The sequence below is a fragment of the Trematomus bernacchii genome, unplaced genomic scaffold, assembly GCF_902827165.1.
Source record: "Trematomus bernacchii unplaced genomic scaffold, fTreBer1.1, whole genome shotgun sequence".
Classification (NCBI taxonomy): Eukaryota; Metazoa; Chordata; class Actinopteri; order Perciformes; family Nototheniidae; genus Trematomus; species Trematomus bernacchii.
In genome coordinates this window covers 724,938-736,067 of record NW_022987821.1, presented here as the reverse complement: position 1 = coordinate 736,067, position 11,130 = coordinate 724,938, and the positions used below count along the sequence as shown (strand labels likewise).

General features: G+C 43.3%; 1 protein-coding gene across 1 annotated transcript in view; it reads right to left on the bottom strand.

The window, feature by feature from the left end:
- Nucleotides 1-222: 222 nt before the first annotated feature.
- The window catches only part of spega (striated muscle enriched protein kinase a), a 42,758-nt gene continuing 31,850 nt past the window's right edge, over nucleotides 223-11,130 (bottom strand). The window contains exons 31-43 of the mRNA XM_034151265.1: nucleotides 10,923-11,075; nucleotides 10,765-10,807; nucleotides 10,599-10,664; nucleotides 7,788-10,458; nucleotides 7,530-7,697; nucleotides 6,314-6,436; nucleotides 5,508-5,672; nucleotides 4,681-5,320; nucleotides 2,699-2,938; nucleotides 2,109-2,332; nucleotides 1,948-2,023; nucleotides 1,666-1,815; nucleotides 223-1,590 (exon numbers count right to left, since the gene is read on the bottom strand). Coding sequence (XP_034007156.1) covers nucleotides 1,353-1,590; nucleotides 1,666-1,815; nucleotides 1,948-2,023; nucleotides 2,109-2,332; nucleotides 2,699-2,938; nucleotides 4,681-5,320; nucleotides 5,508-5,672; nucleotides 6,314-6,436; nucleotides 7,530-7,697; nucleotides 7,788-10,458; nucleotides 10,599-10,664; nucleotides 10,765-10,807; nucleotides 10,923-11,075 — 4,957 coding nt within the window. The 3' untranslated portion in view covers nucleotides 223-1,352. The remainder of the gene's footprint in view (nucleotides 1,591-1,665; nucleotides 1,816-1,947; nucleotides 2,024-2,108; nucleotides 2,333-2,698; nucleotides 2,939-4,680; nucleotides 5,321-5,507; nucleotides 5,673-6,313; nucleotides 6,437-7,529; nucleotides 7,698-7,787; nucleotides 10,459-10,598; nucleotides 10,665-10,764; nucleotides 10,808-10,922; nucleotides 11,076-11,130) is intronic.

The following is an 11,130-nucleotide window of genomic DNA, read 5'->3' as shown; positions in this document are numbered from 1 at the left end:
GTAAGATATCGTTTATTTATTAAATATGTATTTTTATTCCAACATTTCTTCCTTTATTTTACCTTTTATTTTTAGAGTGTGTGATGTGTGACACGTTAAGCTTAATGCTGGGTGTAAGAAGAATACATGCACTTTACAAAGACACCAGATATTTGACATCATAAAGTAGGAAACGCAGAGTCCAAAACTATTCCACAGAAAGAAGCAAGTTCATATTCCCAATTGTATCAATAGTTTATTACATACTATGTCATAAAAACATCTTCAACTTTTCCCACATATAAACACCGCAAATTGGTACATTTACAAATCTTCAACCATCCAAATTCATACAAAAAGGAACACTGTGATAGCGCAATACACAAGACGTTCTATTATTACAAGGACTGCATGTACTGTGTATGTTGTAAAGTCAAATATTGCAGTCAAATGTTTGCTTTGATCAAATAATTCATCAATTGTGTATTAGTACTAATGGAGAAACATTTACACGATAAATATTTTGGATATTAATCCAATTTAGGCACTGACTGGGTGATCACGATTTAAATAACCTGACCAACCACGGGTAATACTGAGGAACACAGCAATTCACCAGTGTATGACTTTTCCAAGTAAAATGTTATCTACATTACAGACTGCTTTTCGTTGTTTCTTAAAATGAGTTTTAACCACAGAACAAGAAATTGTACCAAAAACTCCTAGCTCACCCTAAAAGAGTTCATTTTTACCGTGTGAATCTTAACACCAATCACAAAGACACTCCTTAATACTTTTATTCTTTTGCCTCGATGCTAAGTCAAAAAAGTGAATCAAAAATGCTTGCGCACGCACACACATGCAAATAAATTAACATGAAAAAGTAAACAATTTCAAGAGAAGAAAAACATATTTTTGGATTTGAGTTTTAAAATGTAAATGCAAAAATTAAATAGCAGCTTGGTACATTCACATGAGTTGTTGACTACTAAAAAAGTGACATAAACAAGGTTGTTCCAGGCTGATCTGGAGACCAATGTTCATCTAAACCAAACAGTGTACTTTCAGAATTCACAATGTGACTAAGAAATTGTGCAATCAATGAGAAGAAAGCGAAGAACATCCTGTGTCCTTTTAGTGGATTAACCTTTTCTGAGCAGTTCTGGACTCCACCAATTCATCAAGTCTCATCTCTTTAGCGTTGAATGTTGAATTCTCCTAAAATAACACAAGGACTCCTGTCTTTTCTTTGGATATTTAAGATGTATCCAGCTTTCTGTGCCTTAACCTCAGTCTGACATCTTTCATGTTTCACTGAGGTGTTTTATGACAGATCCTTCTCTCATGTGTGGTGCTTCATTTCCCCCGTCATCTCACTTGGGGCTGGGAACTTGCGGTGAGGTCCCAGGCGCCGGGGATTTGGGGGAGCCCTGGTAGGTGCGCAGCATCACCTTGTGCTTGGTGGCGGCCTCTGAGCGCCGGCTTTGTTGCTCCACCAGGAACTCTTTGAGTCTGCCGGAGGTGAAGGTGAGAGTCTGTCTCCTCAGCTTCATCAGGTAGGAGTCCTGTAGCCAGGCCTGGGTGAAGCAGTCTCGTGTAGTCGAACGCGCCCTGGAAAAACACACACTAAATAGTTTAATTTTCTTTACAACAGGAAGTGTAAAGGACAATTTAGTTGGCACTCACCATGGGTAACTGCTCAACATCTTCTTGAGAAAGGCGGAGGCACTTTGGGACACATTTGGGTACAGTTTTGTGGGGTCAAACTTTGCCAATAGGATTTTGGATTCCACTTGCAGAGGGTCTTTATCTTCGAATGGCAGGTGACCACTAAGCCTGGATGTAAACACAGACAATGGCTTCAGTTTTTCCTCAATTGTAAGGATAATGCATTATCTACCAGCCATCTACTTATATTTCAATATTGTAAACCAATGTCTTATGATTGTAAATTCACATTTCACTTACATGATGTGGGTGACAACTCCAACAGTCCAAATATCTGCAGGGGGACCAACCACTTCCCCTTTTACCATCTCAGGAGCTGGGATCAGATTGATAATATATTAAACTACAAAAATGAAAAGCATCTGTATTTTCAATCAGTCAGTAGAGGTCGTTGTCCTCACCCATGTACTCCAGTGTTCCCGCTCCTGACTCCTGCTGTTTGAGGCTGAGCGGGTTGAAGCCCTGAGCGCTTCCAAAGTCCACGATCTTGATGACGTTGAGGTTGGTCACCAGGATGTTGTCGGACTTTAAGTCCAGGTGGAGGACGCGGCGGTTGTGGAGGTACTCCACTCCCTGGAGGATCTGTACCAGGTAACCCGCCACGTCGTCCTCGGAGTAACGAAACCTGTGGTAGGCAATGAGGAGGATCAAAAATAATCAAATACTCAGATAGGAAAAGTATGCAAAGAATTAGCAACTTCCTCGGATAAATAAATACTAATTAGAGTCAATTAATAAAAGCCACATCTCCCAATTCCTGAGATCGGATGTATTCATATAATTAAAGTGAATACTTTTTTAATTCCCTGGGGAATAACTGAACATAAGCTCTATAAATACCCTCCTACTATTATTAAAATGTGTTCTACTAAAAGAAAAGTACAATTAGCCCTGAATTAAAGTAGTTGGCTCAAGTCACCAAATAGACTGCACTGTAAAATTCTTCAGAGTTACTGTTTTTAAGTTTGTGTTCCTATACCCTTCCTCCTACCTGTCTATGAGGCTGTACAGCAGTTCTTTGCCGGTGCAGTACTCCGCCACCAGCACCAGGTAGCGCGGCGTGACGTAGGCTTCGTGCAGAGCCATGACCTTTCCGTTGTGGAGAGATTTCAGGATCTCGTACTCCTTCAGGATGTCCTGCTTGGTCTCCTGGCTGTAGGAAATAATCTTCGCCATGTAGATTTTACCCGTTGCGTTCTCGCGGCACTCTCGGATCACTCCAAAGCGACCCCTGGTTAAAAAAAAAAAAAACAGTACTATAGTTTGCATGATAAGCAGAGGTGGGGACTCGAGTCACATGACTTGACTCGAGTCAGACTCGAGTCGCATATTTTTTGACTTGAGACTTGCTTGACTAACATTGATAAAAGACTTGACTTGACTTTGACTTGGTATTCATGACTTGAGACTTGACTTAAGCTTGAGACAGATGACTTGAAAGGACTTGACTGTTTAAAATTAAATATTTGCGCTTGTTTTTGTCGTGAGATATTACGTTTAGTTTTTTCGAAAAACGTGATTGGGTGATTATAGCGCCGTGCGCGCAAACCTGGCAACCCAACCCACTAGACGGTAGGAGCGTCAGTTAACATGGCAGCGGCTAGTGTTACTCCAAAAATAGTGAAGTTTGGATTCAAGGATTATGTTGTCGATGACGCTAATAAGAAGAGAACAGCGGTATGCAGGGTCTGCAGCATAAAGATCAGTGCACCGACCACAAATACAATCACACTTCATTCGTCACTACACAAAACACCCACAGAGAAAGGTGCGTGGATGGTGTTGTGTTAGCTAGGAAGCTAACGTGTAAGTTTAAGCTACGTAGACTGGTTTCAAATCGATTTACAGCATTGCAAAGAGAAGACAACACGGTAAATGAACACTAGAAACCTGCCAAGGGATTCATTTGTCCTAACCCTGATACTGACGGGCTGTCAGGAGAGGAGAGAGAGAGAAGAGAGAGGAGAGAGAGAGAAGAGAGAGGAGAGAGAGGGCGAGAGGAGAGAGAGAGAGAGCGAGTGATAGGAGATCAGAAGAGAAGGATAGAGCTAGAGATACGAGAAGATATATAGAGAGAGAGGAGATCGAGACGAGAGCTCGAGATATCGATGTAGAGATCAAGAGATAGAGAGTCTGAGAAGATGAGTAGAGAGAGATCTCTAGATATAAGTAAAAGAGATGCCTCGTTTATTTCCCCTGTGTTATTATCAGAAGTTACTGTAAACTGTTGAATAATGTAGTTCATCTACTTTTAGTAGTTTGTTTAAATGTTTTAATGATGTTGTGTTTGTTTGTAGAAGTGCATCATTCCTTGATTTATTGTAAAATGAATCTGAACTTTTTGATCTGTTATGATGATAAACTGAAGCAATTTCTAAATTAACCCAATTAACTGAGTTTTAAATCGTCCTACTTAGTTTATAAGGAAATTATCAAGAGGAACAAATTAAATGATTTGAAAATGATATCTATGTAGGTGCTGACGCTGTTGGCGGTTCTAGTGTTAACAGACATTTAAATTAAATATGTGTAATGGCAAATGCCATATATGATTTTCTTACCTGGAATTCTGCCTTTTTGAACAGACTTTTTGACTGAGTCCTAGCTATATTGTCTGCAGTTCTAGGGTTAATATTAATCTAATATGATTGTCATCGGTCTAAATTAGATTTCAAATGATTAACTGTGTATGTAATGAAGATCATAGTGTGGGTTAAATCCATTTTCATAACCATTGTCTTTTAACTGATTTAAATGCGTAAACTGGGCTTATTCATCAGAATTTCGTATGACTTGACTTGACTTGCTTGACCTGAGCAATGACTTGACTTGACTTGCTTGATACTTGTAGGTCAAGACTTGAGACTTGCTCATGACTTGCACATGTAGGACTTACTCCCACCTCTGATGATAAGACAAAAACAGTAAATAAATAAAATAAATGTTCCCCCAAAAGGTCAGTGTCGGTCTTACCTGGCTTTCTCATCCAGGAAGGTGTATGGTTTCTGTGGGACCCCTTGCCGTAGAGTTGTGGAGGGCGTAGTGCGTCCTGATGGGGTGCCTCTGGTGTCAGTGCTGGCCCCCTCACTGAAGGGGCTAAGGCTGGAAGCCTGGAGCACTTGTGGGCTAAAGCAGACAGGAGTGGGGTTCACACGAGCTGTGATGGTGGTGGTGGGGGCGTATGTGGGCACAGAGGCTGGTTTGGTTGGTGTTGATGGCGGTGTTACAAGAGCTGTTAGCGGTGACATGGGTGGGCTCTGAGTCATGGGAGACACCACATTCACTGGACTCAGGGGTTTGGGGAGAACAAAGGGTGGAGGGGCTTTGACTGGGGGTGAGGAAGGAAGAGAGGAGCTTATTTCTTCAGATTGTAGTGGAGGGTTCGAAGGCAGAGACGGCAGAGGGGTGGGAGTGACCACTGTTTTAGTTTGGGATGTAACAGGGGAGATTGCCTCTTTTGGAGAGGTGAACGTGGAAGCGATGGTGGAGGCTATCCTGGGAGCGCTGTTCTGGACTGGCTTGGGTGGAGGCACAGTCACAGAGGAAGAGACGACTGGTTCAGGTGCAGTTGGGACTGAATTTATAACGGCGACAGCAGGCGTCGCTCCTCCAGCTGTCAGAACAGACACAGATTGGCACAAGAATTACAATGTGTTTGTTTATAGATATTACGGATTTCTACCTTCATGGTGGTTAAGGTGGAGGAGGAGTTCTGTTTTGGCCTTTTTAGTGTGTTCCAGTGCAGGATAATCTCCCATAACCCTATGCAGTAATTTACATGTTGAGTGTGTTTTAATGACCTTTTGAGTCCAGGCTGACTGGATGGGAGCAGTTGCTGTACGGTCCTTGTCCTGCTTTGTTGATGCAGGCGATGCGGAACCTAAACACGCCCCCTGTTGGCAGGTCGGTGACATTGTAGTAGCAGTCGACCACTCCAGAGGCCACAGTCAGCCAGTTGGGATCACCTGCAGATTGGGATAGATATGTGTTAATATAGAAAATAAACCCTGATGTGAATAGCAAATAACTTTTGTAGATCACAAATTGAACGCCAGATGGCGGTGTTGTCAAAGTGATAGATATCTGCACATGCATATGGATGAAGACTGAAGGCTTGAATTGAAACACAAGGTAAAATGTTCTGCATTTATAAACAAGTGAATGCTCAGATTGCCTGCTGAGTAATCGCCTGTCATCGTAACTTATTGGTTATGCAGGTACGCTGAAAGAGACCTGCATTAAAATGGAAATGAGGTAGTGACGCATTGTTCTGTGAGTACCTACATCAGTGCTGCCTGGCAAAGATTAAATGGCAATACATGCCGGACTGAAATCCATCAAACCAAAAAGCTTAATAAATATTCACAAACTCCAAGGCTGCTACTCCAGAGTTTGTATGACTTTATATTCACTCACTTAATTATGATATTATGATGACTACAACAGTTTTGAAAGCAGCACTGGTACAGTCACTATTCTTTCATGGGCTAACTCATTTTCCCTTCACAACGTATTTTACATTTCTTTTCAATGAGCTGCTTAATTATTCATTTAAAAAGTAGTTAGGGGAACTTCTACGGTTTGTCAAATGACAATAATTGCTCACCTTCTGTTTTTCTCTCCAGGGTGTAGCTGCATGGAGGCTTGGTGTCGGCCGGCTTCCAGAGCACCAAGGCAGTGTTGTTGTAAGTCTGGGGGACTTCAGGAGTCCCTGGACGTTTTGGGACACCTTCAAATTGTGGGAAAAGACATATATTACTTTGAATTATGTCATAAATTAGCTTACAAAACAATTCTGTTAAGCAATCACTTATTAAACATTGATTTGCATCAAAATGTCATGTTGAGATACCACACACAGGATGTTCATTATAGAGCCCAGGGTACAAAAATAGAACCAGACAAAGTTTTGTCGTCACACCAAACCAAACATGACACAAATAGGGTCATTCCTTCATTTCAAAATGTGTTTACCATTAGGCCTGTGCACCGGCATCAACAATAGAGCCAATTCTTCAGACGAGATAAGCTGTCTGAAGTATTTTTCACACTGCTGATGAGATTATCAAAGGGAGACAAATAGCATCAGTGGATGAGATTAGAAATACTACATGTCCAAAGCAATAACAAATAAAGTTCTAAAGCAATGGGTTTCAGCAGACGTCTGAGAAATGAATTTTCCACTGGAGCCTGAAAGGTCTCATTATTATTATTGCTGCCTTTGTGAGCACCATGGGATGAATTTAAGCACTGTTGTTCTCATCACACACTGTCAGCAAAGGCATGACTGGAGTTTTTAGTGTGATAATTCCAAAATCACAGGAAGCATAATTTGTTCCCTATTACATGATGGATACGAGAAGGGACAAAAATCCATTAAATTAATCTACTGTAAAGTTCATCTCTTGACATTAATATTTATTCCAACTGTATAAATATTCATACCATTCTTCCCGCAATTAAAATTCAATTACGTAAAATTCAACTCATGATGATAATTACTGTAAGAGAGGCAATAGAGCAGCTGTGCCTCTGGTTACAGAACTCGCTCCATGTGATCATTTGCCATTGAGGTTAATGAATACGGTTTTCCATTTCCCAGCTGCCAGTAACCTCATTCTATTCAATAACAACGATCAAGGAATACTTCACCCACACAATTATTACTAGCTTAACAATTACTCACACCATGTTATTGTGAATGCCTAGCATGTCTCCATAGTGTAGAACGAATACAAAAATGCTGGTTTGAATTTGAATTTGATATCCTAATGGTTATTCTGTGGGTGATGATATAATTATAGTCTAAATAGGATACTTACAAGCGATGGACAGTGTGCAGGAGGTGGTGATGGCAGCTATGGGGTTGGTAGCTACACATTCATAAACTCCAGCGTCCCTCCGACTGGACTTTGGGATCATGAGCAGCTGCCTTCCATCTGGGTGGGACATCAGGTTGATTCTGTCATCCAGCACCAGCGGTTTCCGATCTGGAAAACACAGAGAATTGAAGCGACTGAATAGCAGCTACTTTATAAAAGCACAAAACTGAATCTTTTGGAAGGATTTCAGTCAGATACCTATGGTCCATGTGATTTCCGGAGGTGGACTTCCAGCTGGTAGGCAGGTAAGAGTGACAGGTTCCCCCTCCAATAAGATGTGGTCCTTCAGTTTGATGTGGAACACTGGAGCGAAATCCGAAGCGGAGCGGCTGAACTGCTGGCTTTTTGACAAACCCTCCTCCTTGGGGACGGATGAAGGCAGGTCAGTTTGAGAGGGGGTTTTGTCTTTCTTTCCCCTCAAACCCCACCTGTCCCAGCGTGACCGCCTTTCCGTCTCTGAGGCTTTCTCGGAATGCACGCTAGAAGTGGATTCAATTGATTCCTTGGATGCAGTGGAGCCGGTCTGTTTCGCCAGCTCATTCTCTGGGATGCCCATTCCTTTGAGTCCTCGCCCCTCAGATTGGGAATGACGATGGCGGGTGAACAGCGGCGTCTTCTTTCCCTCCTCATCCTCTTTTCTCTCCTCAGACTGACTGCGGATTTTCGAGGAGATTCCTGCCACTTGGTTCTCGAACCTATGTCGCATTGCCAGGACCGGGGAGTCATTGACTTTCTTCAAATCCTTTTGCACCAGCTCTTTCTGACTTCCCCCAGCGTCCTTCCTCTCCTCTGATTGGGTCCTTATTTTGGCCGAGATTCCTGCTACTTTGGACTCAAACTTGCGCCTCATAGCAGAAACCGAAGACTCGTCAGCTTTTCTCTCATCCTTCTTTGTATCCAGGGACTTACTGCGACCGACGGCCCATGAAACCCTCTTGCTCACAGCCGCTTCCTGCACTTCCTGAGGCTTTTCCTCCTTTGGTTTCTCAGCCTTCTTATCAACGGACGATGACCTCTTGGCCCGCAAGGAAAACCTCCCGATCAAACTGAGGCCTGTTTCCTTATCGTCTTCTCTTAAATCTTGAACCGATTTGGATTTCTCCTGAAGTCCTTTGGGCACCATTTCAACAGGTGCCCCCCTTGCCCCCGGCCTGTAAACCTCTTCCCCCGCCTCGCCCTCCTTCCGGTTTAGCACGGGGGATTTCTCCTCTGATTTATTTCTGGTCAGTTTCCGAAGGCCACGGGTCAAAGAGGACTCCCGCTTCTTAAACCTCGCTTCAAAGACCTCCTCTGAGTCGATGTCTTTGATGTCTGTTCTGAGCACAGGCTGGCGGGCAGCAGAGAGATCAGGGCTGGATGATGTGGAAATAACACTGGGAGATCGATCAGCAGTTGCTACTTTAGCGAACACTGCGGGGTGTTCAGGTAATGTTGGACTTTCTGTGGCTCTTATAGCAGCGTGTTGTTTGGATTTGGCCTCTTCAGATGTGTGAGATTGCCCCGCAACTGCTTGGAAAACACTTGCATATGCAGATGATGGTTTGTTTTCTTCTGCCTTTGTACCTTTTTCATTAATATGCAACTCGGGATATTCTTTCTTCTCTTCTTCTTCATCATCATCATCCTCCTCTATTACAATTATAGGAGTAATTACAGAAGGGGATCTCGAATCAGATTCTACTTCCTCTGGCTTTTCTAACTGGGTTTTGGTCCGTTTCTCTATAATCTCATCCATGTTCTTCTCATTCATACTTTGCAAATCTTTCCGTTCTTTCACATTGTTCCGTTGGTCCATTCTTCCTGGTGTTGGGAGTATAAAGGAAATCTTTTTTGTAGGCGTCGCAGATCTAGACTCCAGCGTTGTTTGTTCTGTGAGCGCGGACATTGACGTTGCCTCCTGTAGCTTCTTCCCTTCTATGCTACCATTGCCAACGGATGGGATCTCTAAGGGGGCTCCAAACCGGCGGTGCAGGGGCATGGGCTCAGAATCCCCCTGGCTGAAGGAGGCGCTCTTACGGAAAACTTTGGTCTTTGGCGTGTCCTCTGTAGTAGTCTCTGAAGAGGCGGCTCTGATGAGAGTTGATGGCCCCGCTCTGGATCTCCTCACGTTCCTATCGAGAGACCCCGTCCGCCTCTCATCTTCCATGCCCAGCGTTTCAAACAAAGGCCCTCGCAGGCCGCTCATCTTCTTGTCCGCGTTTCCTCCCCTGAGCAACCGCTGCCTCATCAGTTCCAGTTTCAAGGCGTAATCCTCCTGGCTTAACTTGGTCCCCCCGGGGCTGGGGCTCCGATTGGGTAGTTCCATGGAAACAGCCTTTTTCAGGCTCTTGTTACTTTCTTCTGAATCCTGTTTTGCATTTCCCTCTTCTGGGTCAATGTGGAGAAGCAGTGCTGAGTCAGCAGAGCTCCCTCTCCTCATGGTTGCCCGCCTGGATTTTGTCTGCGGTTCGTCCATCTCCACACTTGATTCTTTTTTCAGGCTCTCTCTTTTCGTCTGTTCCATTTTTTCCTCATCAGGGGTTTCCTCTTCATCTTTCCTGCTTTTGTAAGCCTCTTCTCTCGTACCTTCCACCTCCATGTTGTCCTTATTCCTCGGGCCATCGGCGGCAACACTTGGCCACGCAGTACCATCTTCGTCCCCCGGGATCTCGTTGAGAGAGACCCTGGAACCAGAAAAGGCCATAGAGAGCGGCATAGGAATGAAGGGAAGCTCGTCCACATCTGCATCGGAGTCGGAGGAAGAGGAGGGGGGTGGGGTGCCTTCTTTTAAGTGCCGCGCCACAGCAATGGAGACGTGGTTGGATGATTCATTCAACAGCTCTGGGATCGAACGCATCACCATCTTGGATTTGTAGCTGATAAGGGAACGCTGAAAAACACAATAGAGGACATCGTGAGATAGTATCTGCATTTCCCTATTTTGTACAAACGACACCAAAACAGTAGTACAATACTAAATTCCTACTTTAAAGATTATTCCACAAATGAAATACATTTTGATTGGCTTACCTGCCATTTCCTTCTTGACAAAACTTGCTTTAGCATGGATGTGTTGATGCTCTTGTCCGTGGCTGACTGCAAGACAAAAACACAATCCTTGACCTTCTTTGAAAGAATATCTTATAACACATATAGTTTAGAGGCCGGGTGGTAAACTTTCTAAATGACAACTCACCTTAAACCAAGGATGACGAAGGCACTCGACAGCACTTGGCCTCCTAGAAGAGAAAATACATATATATGAGGAATATGAGTTTAGAGTGAAAAGAATTGTTGTTCAAAATGATATATATTTACATATGTTCATGTAAGGAAAAAGTCAAATATGCTTACAGTCTGTCTGCCACCAAAAGCTTGATGACAAATCCCTTTGCTTCTTTGCAGAGGTCAGCGAACATGCTCTCCTCAAACGCCACATTATAGTTACGGATGTTTAAGGCAGTGGCTCTATCGTTCTCACCGGCAAAAGGAGACACACCAGTAAGGCTGGAAAAAGCAACAAAAACACATTATCACCAAATGAGAACATGTTTGGTTATTT